We start from the raw sequence: 18,797 nt of genomic DNA, 5'->3' as shown, positions 1-18,797 counted from the left end.
CTGGATGATTGTGACAATTTGGTCATTCCAGAGAAATTATGTAAGATGGACAAGTTCCTAGAGGTTCCGGTGCCCCCCGATGTTTTTCCTATACCCAAGCGGGTGGCGGACATAGTAAACAAGGAATGGGAAAGGCCCGGCATACCTTTTGTGCCTCCCCCTATATTTAAGAAATTATTTCCTATAGTCGACCCCAGAAAGGACTTATGGCAGACAGTCCCTAAGGTCGAGGGGGCGGTCTCTACTCTAAACAAACGCACTACTATTCCCATAGAAGATAGTTGTGCTTTTAAAGATCCTATGGATAAAAAATTAGAGGGTTTGCTTAAAAGAATGTTTGTTCAGCAAGGTTACCTTCTTCAACCAATTTCATGCATTGTTCCTGCACTACGGCAGTGTGTTTCTGGTTCGAAGAACTAGAAAAGTCGCTCAATAAAGAATCTTCGTATGAGGAGGTTATGGACAGAGTTCATGCACTTAAATTGGCTAACTCTTTTATTCTAGATGCCGCTTTGCAATTAGCGAGATTAGCGGCGAAAAATTCAGGGTTTGCTATCGTGGCGCGCAGAGCGCTTTGGCTAAAGTCTTGGTCAGCGGATGTGTCTTCCAAGACAAAATTGCTTAACATCCCTTTCAAGGGCAAGACACTGTTTGGTCCTGATTTGAAAGAGATTATTTCAGACATCACCGGAGGAAAGGGCCACGCCCTTCCTCAGGATAGGTCTTTTAAGGCTAGAAATAAGCCTAATTTTCGTCCCTTTCGCAGAAACGGACCAGCCTCTACTTCTACATCCTCTAAGCAAGAGGGTAATACTTCTCAACCCAAACCAGCCTGGAGACCGATGCAAGGCTGGAACAAGGGTAAGCAGGCCAAGAAGCCTGCCACTGCTACCAAAACAGCATGAAGGGATGGCCCCCGATCCGGGACCGGATCTGGTGGGGGGCAGACTTTCTCTCTTTGCTCAGGCCTGGGCAAGAGATGTTCAGGATCCTTGGGCACTAGAAATAGTTTCTCAAGGTTATCTCCTGGAATTCAAGGAACTACCCCCAAGGGGAAGGTTCCACAGGTCTCAATTATCTTCAAACCAAATAAAAAGACAGGCATTCTTACATTGTGTAGAAGACCTGTTAAAGATGGGAGTAATTCATCCAGTTCCAATAAGAGAACAAGGGATGGGGTTTTACTCCAACCTGTTTATAGTTCCCAAAAAAGAGGGAACATTCAGACCAATTCTAGATCTCAAGATCCTAAACAAATTTCTCAGGGTTCCATCGTTCAAAATGGAAACCATTCGAACGATCCTTCCTACCATCCAGGAAGGTCAATTTATGACCACGGTGGATTTAAAGGATGCGTACCTCCATATTCCTATCCACAAGGAACATCATCAGTTCCTAAGGTTCGCTTTTCTGGACAAGCATTACCAGTTTGTGGCACTTCCTTTCGGATTAGCCACTGCTCCGAGAATTTTCACAAAGGTACTAGGGTCCCTTCTAGCGGTTCTAAGACCAAGGGGCATTGCAGTAGTACCTTACTTGGACGACATCCTGATTCAAGCGTCGTCTCTGTCAAAAGCAAAGGCTCATACGGACATCGTCCTAGCCTTTCTCAGATCTCACGGATGGAAGGTGAACAAAGAAAAAAGTTCTCTGTCCCCGTCAACAAGAGTTCCCTTCTTGGGAACAATAATAGATTCCTTAGAAATGAGGATTTTTCTGACAGAGGTCAGAAAATCAAAACTTCTAAGCTCTTGTCAAGTACTTCATTCCGTTCTTCGTCCTTCCATAGCGCAGTGCATGGAAGTAATAGGATTGATGGTTGCAGCAATGGACATAGTTCCTTTTGCACAAATTCATCTAAGACCATTACAACTGTGCATGCTCAGACAGTGGAATGGGGATTATACAGACTTGTCTCCGACGATTCAAGTAGATCAAAAGACCAGAGATTCACTCCGTTGGTGGCTGACCCTGGACAATCTGTCACAGGGAATGAGCTTCCGCAGACCAGAGTGGGTCATTGTCACGACCGACGCCAGTCTGGTGGGCTGGGGCGCGGTCTGGGAACCCCTGAAAGCTCAGGGCCTATGGTCTCGGGAAGAATCTCTTCTCCCGATAAACATTCTGGAACTGAGAGCGATATTCAATGCTCTCAAAGCTTGGCCTCAACTAGCAAAGGCCAAATTCATACGGTTTCAATCAGACAACATGACGACTGTTGCATATATCAATCATCAGGGGGGAACAAGGAGTTCCCTGGCGATGGAAGAAGTGACCAAAATAATTCAATGGGCGGAGGATCACTCCTGCCACTTGTCTGCAATCCACATCCCAGGAGTGGAAAATTGGGAAGCGGATTTTCTGAGTCGTCAGACTTTCCATCCGGGGGAGTGGGAACTCCATCCGGAAATCTTTGCCCAAATAACTCAATTATGGGGCATTCCAGACATGGATCTGATGGCGTCTCGTCAGAACTTCAAGGTTCCTTGCTACGGGTCCAGATCCAGGGATCCCAAGGCGACTCTAGTGGATGCACTAGTAGCGCCTTGGACCTTCAACCTAGCTTATGTGTTCCCACCATTTCCTCTCATTCCCAGGCTGGTAGCCAGGATCAATCAGGAGAGGGCTTCGGTGATCTTGATAGCTCCTGCGTGGCCACGCAGGACTTGGTATGCAGACCTGGTGAATATGTCATCGGCTCCACCATGGAAGCTACCTTTGAGACAGGACCTTCTTGTTCAAGGTCCATTCGAACATCCGAATCTGGTCTCCCTCCAACTGACTGCTTGGAGATTGAACGCTTGATTTTATCAAAGCGTGGGTTTTCAGATTCTGTAATAGATACTATGATTCAGGCTAGAAAGCCTGTAACTAGAAAAATTTACCATAAAATATGGAAAAAATATATCTGTTGGTGTGAATCTAAAGGATTCCCCTGGAACAAGATAAAAATTCCTAAGATTCTATCCTTTCTACAAGAAGGTTTGGAGAAAGGATTATCTGCAAGTTCTCTGAAGGGACAGATCTCTGCTTTATCTGTTTTACTTCACAAACGGCTGGCAGCTGTGCCAGATGTTCAAGCATTTGTTCAGGCTCTGGTTAGAATCAAGCCTGTTTACAAACCTTTGACTCCTCCCTGGAGTCTAAATCTAGTTCTTTCAGTTCTTCAAGGGGTTCCGTTTGAACCCTTACATTCCGTAGATAATAAGTTATTATCTTGGAAAGTTTTGTTTTTGGTTGCAATCTCTTCTGCTAGAAGAGTTTCAGAGTTATCTGCTCTGCAGTGTTCTCCGCCCTATCTGGTGTTCCATGCAGATAAGGTGGTTTTGCGTACTAAGCCTGTTTTTCTTCCGAAAGTTGTTTCCAACAAAAATATTAACCAGGAGATAGTTGTACCTTCTTTGTGTCCGAATCCAGTTTCAAAGAAGGAACGTTTGTTACACAATTTGGACGTAGTCCGTGCTCTAAAATTCTATTTAGAGGCTACTAAAGATTTCAGACAAACATCTTCTTTGTTTGTTGTTTATTCTGGTAAAAGGAGAAGTCAAAAAGCAACTTCTACCTCTCTTTCTTTTTGGCTTAAAAGCATTATCCGATTGGCTTATGAGACTGCCGGACGGCAGCCTCCTGAAAGAATCACGGCTCACTCCACTAGGGCTGTGGCTTCCACATGGGCCTTCAAGAACGAGGCTTCTGTTGACCAGATATGTAAGGCAGCGACTTGGTCTTCTCTGCACACTTTTGCCAAATTTTACAAATTTGATACTTTTGCTTCTTCGGAGGCTATTTTTGGGAGAAAGGTTTTGCAAGCTGTGGTGCCTTCCGTTTAGGTGACCTGATTTGCTCCCTCCCTTCATCCGTGTCCTAAAGCTTTGGTATTGGTTCCCACATGTAAGGATGACGCCGTGGACCGGACACACCTATGTTGGAGAAAACAGAATTTATGCTTACTTGATAAATTACTTTCTCCAACGGTGTGTCCGGTCCACGGCCCGCCCTGGTTTTTTTAATCAGGTCTGATGAATTATTTTCTCTAACTACAGTCACCACGGTATCATATGGTTTCTCCTATGCATATTTCCTCTTGTCCGTCGGTCGAATGACTGGGGTAGGCGGAGCGTAGGAGGGATCATGTGACCAGCTTTGCTGGGCTCTTTGCCATTTCCTGTTGGGGAAGAGAATATCCCACATGTAAGGATGACGCCGTGGACCGGACACACCGTTGGAGAAAGTAATTTATCAGGTAAGCATAAATTCTGTTTTGTGCTAGATTCTTCGTTGATATGCGCTTCGCAGCAGGCTGGAGCCCGGTTTTCCTCTCAGTGTGCAGTGAATGTCAGAGGGATGTGAAGAGAGTATTGCCTATTTGAATTCAATGATCTCCTTCTACGGGGTCTCATAGGTTCTCTGTTATCGGTCGTAGAGATTCATCTCTTACCTCCCTTTTCAGATCGACGATATACTCTTATATATACCATTACCTCTACTGATTCTCGTTTCAGTACTGGTTTGGCTTTCTACTATATGTAGATGAGTGTCCTGGGGTAAGTAAGTCTTATTTTTTGTGACACTCTAAGCTATGGTTGGGCACTTTTATATAAAGATCTAAATATATGTGTTTAAACATCTATTTGCCTTGATTCAGGATGTTCGATATTCCTTATTTCAGACAGTCAGTTTCATTATTTGGGATAATGCATATGAATTAATAAATTTTTCTTACCTTAAAATTTGACTTTTTTCCTGTGGGCTGTTAGGCTCGCGGGGGCTGAAAATGCTTCATTTTATTGCGTCATTCTTGGCACGGACTTTTTTGGCGCAAAAAAAATTCTGTGTCATTTCCGGCGTCATACTTGTCGTCGGAAGTTGCGTCATATTTTGACATTTTTGCGCCAAAAATGTCGGCGTCACCGGATGTGGCGTCATTTTTGTCTCCACATTATTTAAGTCTAGTTGTTTGTTTGCTTCTGGTTGCTAGAAGCTTGTTCATTGGCATTTTTTCCCATTCCTGAAACTGTCATTTAAGGAATTTGATCAATTTTGCTTTATATGTTGTTTTTTCTATTACATATTGCAAGATGTCTCAGATTGACCCTGAATCAGAAGCTACTTCTGGAAAATCGCTGCCTGATGCTGGATCTACCAAAGTTAAGTGTATTTGCTGTAAACTTGTGGTAACTGTCCCTCCGGCTGTTGTTTGTGATGAATGTCATGATAAACTTGCTAATGCAGATAATATCTCCTTTAGTAATATTCCATTACCTGTTGCTGTTCCTTCAACATCTAATACTCAGGGTGTTCCTGTTAATATAAGAGATTTTGTTTCTAAATCTATTAGGAAGGCTATGTCTGTTATTCCTCCTTCCAGTAAACGTAAAAGGTCTTTTAAAACTTCTCATTTTCCAGATGAATTTTTAAATGAACATCATCATTCTGATTCTGTTTCTGATGATGATTTGTCTGGTTCAGAAGATTCTGTTTCAGAGATTGACACTGATAAATCTTCATATTTATTTAAAATGGAATTTATTCGTTCTTTACTTAAATAAGTCTTAATTGCATTAGAAATAGAGGAATCTGGTCCTCTTGATACTAAATCTAAACGTTTAAACACGTTTTTTAAATCTCCTGTAGTTATTCCGGAGGTTTTTCCCGTCCCTGATGCTATTTCTGAAGTAATTTCCAGGGAATGGAATAATCTGGGTAATTCATTTACTCCTTCTAAACGGTTTAAGAAATGATATCCTGTGCCTTCTGACAGATTAGAGTTTTGGGACAAAATCCCTAAGGTTGATGGGGCTATCTCTACTCTTGCTAAACATACTACTATTCCTACGGCAGATAGTACTTCCTTTAAGGATCCTTTAGATAGGAAAATTGAATCCTTTCTAAGAAAAGCTTATTTATGTTCAGGTAATCTTCTTAGGCCTGCTATATCTTTGGCGGATGTTACTGCAGCTTCAACTTTCTGGTTGGAGGCTTTAGCACAACAAGTAACAGATCATAATTCTCATAGCATTGTTAATCTTCTTCAACATGCTAACAACTTTATTTGTGATGCCATCTTTGACATTATTAGGGTTGATGTCAGGTATATGCCTTTAGCTATTTTAGCTAGAAGAGCTTTATGGCTTAAAACTTGGAATGCTGATATGTCTTCTAAGTCAACTTTGCTTTCCCTTTCTTTCCAAGGTAATAAATTGTTTGGTTCACAGTTGGATTCTATTATTTCAACTGTTACTGGGGGGAAAGGAACTTTTTTACCACAGGATAAAAAATCTAAAGGTAAATATAGGGCTGCTAATCGTTTTCGTTCCTTTCGTCACAATAAGGAACAAAAGTCTGATCCTTCCCCTACAGGAACGGTATCAGTTTGGAAACCATCTCCAGTCTGGAATAAATCCAAGCCTTTTAGAAAGCCAAAGCCAGCTCCCAAGTCCACATGAAGGTGCGGCCCTCATTCCAGCCCAGCTGGTAGGGGGCAGATTACGATTTTTCAAAGAAATTTGGATCAATTCGATTCACAGTCTTTGGATTCAGAACATTGTTTCTCAAGGGTACAGAATAGGTTTCAAGATGAGGCCTCCTGCAAGAAGATTTTTTCTTTCTCGCGTTCCAATAAATCCAGTGAAGGCTCAAGCATTTCTGAAATGTGTTTCAGATCTAGAGTTGGCTGGAGTAATTGTGCCAGTTCCAGTTCTGGAACAGGGTCTGGGGTTTTACTCAAATCTATTCATTGTACCAAAGAAGGAGAATTCCTTCAGACCAGTACTGGATTTAAAGATATTGAATCGTTATGTAAGAATACCAACATTCAAAATGGTAACTATAAGGACTATTCTGCCTTTTGTTCAGCAAGGGCATTATATGTCCACAATAGATTTACAAGATGCATATCTGCATATTCCGATTCATCCAGATCACTTTCAGTTTCTGAGATTCTCTTTTCTAGACAAGCATTACCAGTTTGTGGCTCTGCCGTTTGGCCTAGCAACAGCTCCAAGGATTTTTACAAAGGTTCTTGGTGCCCTACTATCTGTAATCAGAGAACAGGGTATTGTTGTATTTCCTTATTTTGACGATATCTTGGTACTTGCTCAGTCTTCACATTTAGCAAAATCTCATACGAATCGACTTGTATCGTTTCTTCAAGAACATGGTTGGAGGATCAATTTACCAAAGAGTTCGTTGATTCCTCAGACAAGGGTAACCTTTTTAGGTTTCCAGATAGATTCAGTGTCCATGACTCTGTCGTTGACGGACAAGAGACGTCTGAAATTGGTTTTAGCCTGTCGAAACCTTCAGTCTCAATCATTCCCTTCGGTAGCCTTATGCATGGAAATTCTAGGTCTTATGACTGCTGCATCGGACGCGATCCCCTTTGCTTGTTTTCACATGCGACCTCTTCAGCTCTGTATGCTGAACCAGTGGTGCAGGGATTATACAAAGATATCGCAATTAATATCTTTAAAACCGAATGTATGACTCTCTCTGACGTGGTGGACAGATCACCATCGTTTAGTTCAGGGGGCTTCTTTTGTTCTTCCGACCTGGACTGTGATCTCAACAGATGCAAGTCTGACAGGTTGGGGAGCTGTATGGGGGTCTCTGACAGCACAGGGGGTTTGGGAATCTCAGGAGGCGAGATTACCAATCAACATTTTGGAACTCCGTGCGATTTTCAGAGCTCTTCAGTCGTGGCCTCTTCTAAAGAGAGAGTCATTCATTTGTTTTCAGACGGACAATGTCACAACCGTGGCATATGTCAATCATCAAGGAGAGACTCACAGTCCTCTGGCTATGAAAGAAGTATCTCGAATACTTGTATGGGCGTAATCCAGCTCTTGTCTAATTTCTGCGGTTCACATCCCAGGTATAGACAATTGGGAAGCGGATTATCTCAGTCGCCAAACATTACATCCGGGCGAATGGTCTCTTCACCCAGAAATTTTTCTTCAGATTGTTCAAATCTGGGGACTTCCAGAAATAGATCTGATGGCTTCTCATCTAAACAAAAAGCTTCCCAGGTATCTGTCCAGATCCAGGGATCCTCAGGCGGAAGCAGTGGATTCATTGTCACTTCCTTGGAAGTATCATCCTGCTTATATCTTTCCGCCTCTAGTTCTTCTTCCAAGAGTGATTTCCAAGATTCTAAAGGAGCGTTCGTTTGTTCTGCTGGTGGCTCCAGCATGGCCTCACAGGTTTTGGTATGCAGATCTTGTTCGGATGGCTACTTGACAACCGTGGACTCTTCCGTTAAGACCAGACCTTCTATCGCAAGGTCCTTTTTTCCATCAGGATCTCAAATCCTTAAATTTGAAGGTATGGAGATTGAACGCTTGATTCTCAGTCATAGAGATTTCTCTGACTCCGTAATTAATACTATGTTACAGGCTCGTAAAACTGTAACTAGGAAGATATATCGAGTCTGGAATACTTACATTTTTTGGTGCTCTTCTCATCATTTTTCCTGGCATTCTTTTAGAATTCCTAGAATTTTACAATTTCTTCAGGATGGTCTGGATAAAGGTTTGTCTGCAAGTTCTTTGAAAGGACAAATTTCTGCTCTTTCTGTGTTGTTTCACAGAAAGATTGCTAATCTTCCTGATATTCATTGTTTTGTTCAGGCTTTGGTTCGTATCAAACCTGTCATTAAGTCAATCTCTCCTCCTTGGAGTTTGAATTTGGTTCTGGGGGCTTTACAAGCTCCTCCGTTTGAACCTATGCATTCTCTAGACATTAAATTACTTTTTTGGAAAGTCTTGTTCCTTTTGTCCATCTCTTCTGCTAGAAGAGTTTCAGAGTTATCTGCTCTTTTTTGTGAATCTCCTTTTCTGATTTTTCATCGGGATAAGGCGGTGTTGCGAACTTCATTTAAATTTTTACCTAAAGTTGTGAACTCTAACAACATTAGTAGAGAAATTGTGGTTCCTTCGTTGTGTCCTAATCCTAAGAATTCTAAGGAAAGATCGTTGCATTCTTTGGATGTAGTTAGAGCTTTGAAATATTATGTTGAAGCTACTAAGGATTTCCGAAAGACTTCTAGTCTATTTGTTATCTTTTCCGGTTCTAGGAAAGGTCAGAAGGCCTCTGCCATTTCTTTGGCATCTTGGTTAAAATCTTTGATTCATCATGCTTATGTCGAGTCGGGTAAAACTCTGCCTCAAAGGATTACAGCTCATTCTACTAGGTCAGTTTCTACTTCCTGGGCGTTTAGGAATGAAGCTTCGGTTGATCAGATTTGCAAAGCAGCCACTTGGTCTTCTTTGCATACTTTTACTAAATTCTACCATTTTGATGTGTTTTCTTCTTCTGAAGCAGTTTTTGGTAGAAAAGTACTTCAGGCAGCTGTTTCAGTTTGATTCTTCTGCTTATAATTTCAGTTTTTTTTTCATTATAAGATTTAAACTTTATTTCTCCAACATAGGTGTGTCCGGTCCACGGCGTCATCCTTACTTGTGGGATATTCTCTTCCCCAACAGGAAATGGCAAAGAGCCCAGCAAAGCTGGTCACATGATCCCTCCTAGGCTCCGCCTTCCCCAGTCATTCTCTTTGCCGTTGTACAGGCAACATCTCCACGGAGATGGCTTAGAGTTTTTTAGTGTTTAACTGTAGTTTTTATTATTCAATCAAGAGTTTGTTATTTTAAAATAGTGCTGGTATGTACTATTTACTCTGAAACAGAAAAGAGATGAAGATTTCTGTTTGTAAGAGGAAAATGATTTTAGCAACCGTTACTAAAATCGATGGCTGTTTCCACACAGGACTGTTGAGAGGAATTAACTTCAGTTGGGGGAACAGTGAGCAGACTTTTGCTGCTTGAGGTATGACACATTCTAACAAGACGATGTAATGCTGGAAGCTGTCATTTTCCCTATGGGATCCGGTAAGCCATTTTTATTACAGAAAGAAAAAAAAAATAAAAGGGCTTCACAAGGGCTTTTTGAGACTGTAGACATTTTCTGGGCTAAATCGATTTATATATAAACATATTTTATACTCCATAGCCTTGAGGAATTATTTTAATCTTGGGAATTTTGTAAAATAACCGGCAGGCACTGTATTGGACACCTTATTCTCTAGGGGCTTTCCCTAATCATAGGCAGAGTCTCATTTTCGCGCCTCTATTGCGCACTTGTTTTTGAGAAGCATGGCATGCAGATGCATGTGTGAGGAGCTCTGATACATAGAAAAGACTTTCTGAAGGCGTCATTTGGTATCGTATTCCCCTTTGGGCTTGGTTGGGTCTCAGCAAAGCAGATACCAGGGACTGTAAAGGGGTTAAATTTAAAAACGGCTCCGGTTCCGTTATTTTAAGGGTTAAAGCTTCCAAATTTGGTGTGCAATACTTTTAAGGCTTTAAGACACTGTGGTGAAATTTTGGTGAATTGTGAACAATTCCTTCATACTTTTTCGCAATTGCAGTAATAAAGTGTGTTCAGTTTAAAATTTAAAGTGACAGTAACGGTTTATTTTAAAACGTTTTTTGTACTTTGTTATCAAGTTTTTGCCTGTTTAACATGTCTGAACTACCAGATAGACTGTGTTCTGAATGTGGGGAAGCCAAGGTTCCTTCTCATTTAAATAGATGTGATTTATGTGACACAAAATTTAGAGAAAATGATGCCCAAGATGATTCCTCAAGTGAGGGGAGTAAGCATGGTACTGCATCATCCCCTCCTTCGTCTACACCAGTCTTGCCCACACAGGAGGCCCCTAGTACATCTAGCGCGCCAATACTCCGTACTATGCAACAATTAACGGCTGTAATGGATAATTCTATCAAAAACATTTTAGCCAAAATGCCCACTTATCAGCGAAAGCGCGACTGCTCTGTTTTAGAAAATACTGAAGAGCATGAGGACGCTGATGATATTGGTTCTGAAGGGCCCCTACACCAGTCTGAGGGGGCCAGGGAGGTTTTGTCTGAGGGAGAAATTTCAGATTCAGGGAAAATTTCTCAACAAGCTGAACCTGATGTGATTACATTTAAATTTAAATTGGAACATCTCCGCGCTCTGCTTAAGGAGGTGTTATCCACTCTGGATGATTGCGAGAAATTGGTCATTCCAGAGAAACTATGTAAAATGGACAAGTACCTAGAGGTCCCGGGGCCCCCCGAAGCTTTTCCTATACCCAAGCGGGTGGCAGACATTGTAAATAAAGAATGGGAAAGGCCTGGTATACCTTTCGTCCCTCCCCCCATATTTAAAAAATTGTTTCCTATGGTCGACCCCAGAAAGGACTTATGGCAGACAGTCCCTAAGGTCGAGGGGGCGGTTTCTACTCTAAACAAACGCACCACTATACCCATAGAAGATAGTTGTGCTTTCAAAGATCCTATGGATAAAAAATTAGAAGGTTTGCTTAAAAAGATGTTTGTTCAGCAAGGTTACCTTCTACAACCAATTTCATGCATTGTTCCTGTCACTACAGCAGCGTGTTTCTGGTTCGATGAGCTAGAAAAGGCGCTCAATAATAATTCTTCTTCTTATGAGGAGATTATGGACAGAATTCATGCTCTCAAATTGGCTAATTCTTTCACCCTAGACGCCACTTTGCAATTGGCTAGGTTAGCTGCGAAAAATTCTGGTTTTGCTATTGTGGCGCGCAGAGCGCTTTGGTTAAAATCTTGGTCAGCGGATGCGTCTTCCAAGAACAAATTGCTTAACATTCCTTTCAAGGGGAAAACGCTGTTTGGCCCTGACTTTAAAGAGATTATCTCTGATATCACTGGGGGCAAGGGCCACGCCCTTCCTCAGGATAGGTCTTTCAAGGCCAAAAATAAACCTAATTTTCGTCCCTTTCGCAGAAACGGACCAGCCCCAAGCGCTACGTCCTCTAAGCAAGAGGGTAATACTTCTCAAGCCAAGCCAGCCTGGAGACCAATGCAAGGCTGGAACAAAGGAAAGCAGGCCAAGAAACCTGCCACTGCTACCAAGACAGCATGAGATGTTGGCCCCCGATCCGGGACCGGATCTGGTGGGGGGCAGACTCTCTCTCTTCGCTCAGGCTTGGGCAAGAGATGTTCTGGATCCTTGGGCACTAGAAATAGTCTCCCAAGGTTATCTTCTGGAATTCAAGGGGCTTCCCCCAAGGGGGAGGTTCCACAGGTCTCAATTGTCTTCAGACCACATAAAAAAACAGGCATTCTTACATTGTGTAGAAGACCTGTTAAAAATGGGAGTGATTCATCCTGTTCCATTAGGAGAACAAGGGATGGGGTTCTACTCCAATCTGTTCGTAGTTCCCAAAAAAGAGGGAACATTCAGACCAATCTTAGATCTCAAGATCCTAAACAAGTTTCTCAAGGTTCCATCGTTCAAAATGGAAACCATTCGAACAATTCTTCCTTCCATCCAGGAAGGTCAATTCATGACCACGGTGGATTTAAAGGATGTGTATCTACATATTCCTATCCACAAGGAACATCATCGGTTCCTAAGGTTCGCATTCCTGGACAAGCATTACCAGTTTGTGGCACTTCCGTTTGGATTAGCCACTGCTCCAAGGATTTTCACAAAGGTACTAGGGTCCCTTCTAGCGGTGCTAAGACCAAGGGGCATTGCAGTAGTACCTTACTTGGACGACATTCTGATTCAAGCGTCGTCCCTTCCTCAAGCAAAGGCTCACACGGACATTGTCCTGGCCTTTCTCAGATCTCACGGGTGGAAAGTGAACGTAGAAAAAAGTTCTCTATCTCCGTCAACAAGGGTTCCCTTCTTGGGAACAATAATAGACTCCTTAGAAATGAGGATTTTTCTGACAGAGGCCAGAAAATCAAAACTTCTAAACTCTTGTCAAAATACTTCATTCTGTTCCTCTTCCTTCCATAGCGCAGTGCATGGAAGTAATAGGTTTGATGGTAGCGGCAATGGACATAGTTCCTTTTGCGCGAATTCATCTAAGACCATTACAACTGTGCATGCTCAGTCAGTGGAATGGGGACTATACAGACTTGTCTCCGACGATACAAGTAGATCAGAGGACCAGAGATTCACTCCGTTGGTGGCTGTCCCTGGACAACCTGTCACAGGGGATGAGCTTCCGCAGACCAGAGTGGGTCATTGTCACGACCGACGCCAGTCTGGTGGGATGGGGCGCGGTCTGGGGACCCCTGAAAGCTCAGGGTCTTTGGTCTCGGGAAGAATCTCTTCTTCCGATAAATATTCTGGAACTGAGAGCGGTATTCAATGCTCTCAAGGCTTGGCCTCAGCTAGCAAAGGCCAAGTTCATACGGTTTCAATCAGACAACATGACGACTGTTGCGTACATCAACCATCAGGGGGGAACAAGGAGTTCCCTGGCGATGGAAGAAGTGACCAAAATCATTCAATGGGCGGAGACTCACTCCTGCCACTTGTCTGCAATCCACATCCCAGGAGTGGAAAATTGGGAAGCGGATTTTCTGAGTCGTCAGACATTTCATCCGGGGGAGTGGGAACTCCATCCGGAAATCTTTGCCCAAATTACTCAATTGTGGGGCATTCCAGACATGGATCTGATGGCCTCTCGTCAGAACTTCAAGGTTCCTTGCTACGGGTCCAGATCCAGGGATCCCAAGGCGACTCTAGTAGATGCACTAGTAGCACCTTGGACCTTCAAACTAGCTTATGTATTCCCGCCGTTTCCTCTCATCCCCAGGCTGGTAGCCAGGATCAATCAGGAGAGGGCATCGGTGATCTTGATAGCTCCTGCGTGGCCACGCAGGACTTGGTATGCAGACCTGGTGAATATGTCATCGGCTCCACCATGGAAGCTACCTTTGAGACGAGACCTTCTTGTTCAAGGTCCGTTCGAACATCCGAATCTGGTCTCACTCCAACTGACTGCTTGGAGATTGAACGCTTGATCTTATCAAAGCGAGGGTTCTCAGATTCTGTCATTGATACTCTTGTTCAGGCCAGAAAGCCTGTAACTAGAAAAATCTACCACAATATATGGAAAAAATATATCTGTTGGTGTGAATCTAAAGGATTCCCTTGGGACAAGATAAAAATTCCTAAGATTCTATCCTTTCTTCAAGAAGGTTTAGAGAAAGGATTATCTGCAAGTTCTTTGAAGGGACAGATTTCTGCCTTGTCTGTGTTACTTCACAAAAAGCTGGCAGCTGTGCCAGATGTTCAAGCCTTTGTTCAGGCTCTGGTTAGAATCAATTTAGTTCTTTCAGTTCTTCAGGGGGTTCCGTTTGAACCCTTACATTCCGTTGATATTAAGTTATTATCTTGGAAAGTTTTGTTTTTGGTTGCAATTTCTTCTGCTAGAAGAGTTTCAGAATTATCTGCTCTGCAGTGTTCTCCTCCTTATCTGGTGTTCCATGCAGATAAGGTGGTTTTGCGTACTAAACCTGGTTTTCTTCCGAAAGTTGTTTCTAACAAAAACATTAACCAGGAGATAGTCGTGCCTTCTTTGTGTCCGAATCCAGTTTCAAAGAAGGAACGTTTGTTGCACAATTTGGATGTAGTTCGTGCTCTAAAATTCTATTTGGATGCTACAAAGGATTTTAGACAAACATCTTCCTTGTTTGTTGTTTATTCTGGTAAAAGGAGAGGTCAAAAAGCAACTTCTACCTCTCTCTCTTTTTGGCTTAAAAGCATCATCAGATTGGCTTACGAGACTGCCGGACGGCAGCCTCCTGAAAGAATCACAGCTCATTCCACTAGGGCTGTGGCTTCAACATGGGCCTTCAAGAACGAGGCTTCTGTTGATCAGATATGTAAGGCAGCGACTTGGTCTTCACTGCACACTTTTACTAAATTTTACAAGTTTGATACTTTTGCTTCTTCTGAGGCTATTTTTGGGAGAAAGGTTTTGCAAGCCGTGGTGCCTTCCATCTAGGTGACCTGATTTGCTCCCTCCCTTCATCCGTGTCCTAAAGCTTTGGTATTGGTTCCCACAAGTAAGGATGACGCCGTGGACCGGACACACCTATGTTGGAGAAAACAGAATTTATGTTTACCTGATAAATTACTTTCTCCAACGGTGTGTCCGGTCCACGGCCCGCCCTGGTTTTTTAATCAGGTCTGATAATTTATTTTCTTTAACTACAGTCACCACGGTATCATATGGTTTCTCCTATGCAAATATTCCTCGTTTACGTCGGTCGAATGACTGGGGAAGGCGGAGCCTAGGAGGGATCATGTGACCAGCTTTGCTGGGCTCTTTGCCATTTCCTGTTGGGTAGAGAATATCCCACAAGTAAGGATGACGCCGTGGACCGGACACACCGTTGGAGAAAGTAATTTATCAGGTAAACATAAATTCTGTTTTTGGGGTGTGGATTATTTTTTCAGCGGAATTGGCTGTCTTTATTTTATCCCTCCCTCTCTAGTGACTCTTGCGTGGAAGCTCCACATCTTGGGTATCTGCTATCCCATACGTCACTAGCTCATGGACTCTTGCTAATTACATGAAAGAAAACATAATTTATGTAAGAACTTACCTGATAAATTCATTTCTTTCATATTAGCAAGAGTCCATGAGGCCCACCCTTTTTGTGGTGGTTATGATTTTTTTGTATAAAGCACAATTATTCCAATTCCTTATTTTTTATGATTTCGCACTTTTTTCTTATCACCCCACTTCTTGGCTATTCGTTAAACTGATTTGTGGGTGTGGTGAGGGGTGTATTTATAGGCATTTTGAGGTTTGGTAAACTTTGCCCCTCCTGGTAGGAATGTATATCCCATACGTCACTAGCTCATTGATTCTTGCTAATATGAAAGAAATGAATTTATCAGGTAAGTTCTTACTTAAATTATGTTTTTGCCTATATAGGGTCTTTTAAAAAAGCCATTTTTTACACATTAAGCTACCTTTGGGCAGCGCAGCTGTAATCCATCACTAATCTGCAGACATTGTAATTTTCCTGTAATAACACTGTTAAGGTTTTGTGGGGAAACCTTGTACTTTACAGCAGCTTTGTGTACTAGATCTCAGCGCTGGGTTGTCTTTTTCTACTTCCATTTAAGCTATAATGAAAACCTGGCCTGTTGGGGGTACTTGAAGACCGTGGTTGAGAAACAATGCTCTAAAGCTTCTCCTGTAATGCGTGAAAGTGTATTGTCTCAGTTCCAATGTACATTTCACCAATTCTTATCTCTTTAAGATCTTATCCATGAAAAAGCCAAAGCGGTGGAATTACCAGAAGCTACCACCAGAAACTGGAAAGCCCACAATTTTAAGAATTATAGTAAAAGGGAGACAACATAAATTTGATATGACCTGTTCATATTTCTGGTCTTCCAGTTCTGAGACACATTTATCTTCTTGGTTTATGCATTTTCTCAGTTGATGTAATGTTAAATTAGTGAATACAGGTACAAATCCCCAAAGCTGAAATTCCAAAATCCAAATGTATTCTGAAATCCAAACTTTTTAATTTAATATTTAAATAAAATAAAATAAATTTATCAAAAATGTGTTCCCTCCCCCTTCCTGTAAGTCACGTTTTTCTCTGCCTGAGTCTTCGGTTTGTATGTTGTTTTTGTGTTCTAAAATGCAAATAATCTATATTTATTCAAAACAATAAATATTACCTTTCTGATTTCAGTACTGTACTTTCTGATGGTACTATGTACACAAAAGCATGAACAATTGTCTAAAATCACCTTTAGGTTAGATGTATAAGTTGCATTATGACATGTAAATATTGCCTAAATTACATAAAATATTGTTGTTTACACTTGGTTCCATCCCCTCCCCCCCCCCATTTTACAGATGCAAATATTCAAAAAATCTAAACTTTTTCGAAATCCAAACCTTTTCTGTTCCCACATGGTTTCCTACCTCTGCTTTAAATCTATCCTGTTAGGGTTCCTTGCGCACTGGAAATGAGAAAACAGTTGTTATAAAGGGCGTTACATTGGTTATGGAGATAGATGGTGGCTAGTGAATGTACCCTGAGGATATCTGGAAGTAGTTGCATTTTTGCTTGTTTCAAGCAGAGTGAGTAAGGGCTCCTGTGCATCTGTTAACTACTCTGCTGAAGGTGGTATGTCGGTGATGAGCAGATGTTTACATATTCATTTAAAGGGACACTCAAGTCAAAATAAACTTTTATGATTTAGAAAGAGCAGCAGTTTTAAGACACTTTCCAATTTACTTTCATTATGAAATTGTGCAAAGTCTGTTTATATTCACACTTTCTGGGGAACAAGATCCTACTGAGCATATGCAGAAGCTCACAGGGTATACATACACTAGTCTGTGATTGGCTGATGTCTGTCACATGATACAGGGGGCCGGAAAATGGGAGAAAAAATAAATTTGTCCGAAAATAATCTACTGTGTATTTGTAATTCAGAGTAGCTGTTAAATGGTCTTCTTATTATGCACTTGTTAATTATGTAATTCTACTGCATAGAATGGTCCTTTAAAGACTAGTGTGTGAATTTGTACAACGGCATTTTACTGGGTTTGCATTCTCTCTCTATTTCCATTTATTCTCATGCCATAATCTCCCTTCTTTCCACCTAATCAACCTTTTTTTTGTTTTTTAGGTATGAGTATTGTTCTGGGGGTGGCAGAAGGTGAGTTTTTCACTCATGATGCAGAGATCCAGAAGTCTGCCCTACAGATTATTATAAATTGTGTTTGCGCCCCTGAAATTCGTATCCCCAGTATTGGCAAATATGTTTCTGGGACACCGCGTCGCAGGCTCCCCGGAGCTCCTTTTCACAACCGAGGAGGCAGTGGTGAGCCCACACTCTCCAAAATGTGGAATGTGGTTCAGTCCAACAATGGAATCAAAGTCCTGTTGTCTCTCTTGTCGGTCAAGATGCCTATCACAGACGCAGACCAGATCCGGGCTCTGGCTTGTAAAGCTCTGGTGGGACTGAGCCGCAGTTGTTCCGTACGTCAGATTATAAGTAAGCTTCCTCTGTTCAGCAGTAGCCAAATCCAGCAACTAATGAAGGAGCCTGTATTACAGGACAAGAGAAGTGAGCATGTACGTTTCTGTAAATTTGCAGCAGAGTTGATTGAACGAGTGTCTGGGAAACCGCTTCTTATGGGAAGTGATGTGTCCCTGGCGAGGCTACAGAAGGCTGATGTGGTGGCTCAGTCTCGTATTTCTTTTCCAGAGAAAGAACTACTTCTACTCATACGCAACCATCTTGTGTCCAAAGGGCTGCAGGAGACCGCAACTGCTTTAACACGGGAGGCTGACCTTCCCATGACAGCTGCCTCACACTCCTCATTCCTGCCATCTGCTGCAACTCAAACAACATCTACTTCCTCACCTGTATCACTGCCACGTACACCACGCCTCCCAGCACGAATATCTAGTACCACCCTGTGCCCTCACCCCACGAACAAACCTCCATTGCCACCTCAACTGGCCTCTCCCAATCCAGCTCCTGTTGGCTCCCCTTTAATAGGACGTATCAGTTTTGTGCGAGAGCGTCAGTCACCCTGCAATGGAAAGAGAGCACGTGTTCTTCGTCAGAAGTCAGACCATGGTGCCTATAGCCAGAGTCCGGCCATCAGAAAGCAGCTAGAGCGTCACATTCCATCTCCTCCAACGTTGGATGGCATCATGACAGAGTACTTGCGAGAACAGCATGCCCGATGCAAGAATCCAGTGGCTATTTGCCCTCCTTTCTCTCTCTTTACCCCCCATCAATGTCCTGAACCCAAACAGAGAAGACAAGCACCAACTAACTGCACATCCCGGCTCACACGACGAGCGGCCTTCCCCAAATATGGAGGAGTGGATGGAGCCTGCTTCGACCGGCACCTTATTTTCGGCAGGTAAGATATAAAAGAAGAATTTAAGATTATCTTGTTCTTAGAT

At 42.4% G+C, this 18,797-nt stretch overlaps 1 protein-coding gene across 1 annotated transcript in view; it reads left to right on the top strand.

The window, feature by feature from the left end:
- Positions 1-18,797, top strand: part of DCAF1 (DDB1 and CUL4 associated factor 1) — a 638,093-nt gene that overhangs the window by 434,108 nt on the left and 185,188 nt on the right. The window contains exon 14 of the mRNA XM_053721062.1: positions 17,503-18,754. Coding sequence (XP_053577037.1) covers positions 17,503-18,754 — 1,252 coding nt within the window. The remainder of the gene's footprint in view (positions 1-17,502; positions 18,755-18,797) is intronic.

This window comes from Bombina bombina, chromosome 7 (assembly GCF_027579735.1).
Source record: "Bombina bombina isolate aBomBom1 chromosome 7, aBomBom1.pri, whole genome shotgun sequence".
In the NCBI taxonomy this organism is placed as follows: Eukaryota; Metazoa; Chordata; class Amphibia; order Anura; family Bombinatoridae; genus Bombina; species Bombina bombina.
The sequence above is the reverse complement of the archived record's forward strand: the minus strand, read 5'-3'. Positions and strand labels throughout refer to the sequence as shown.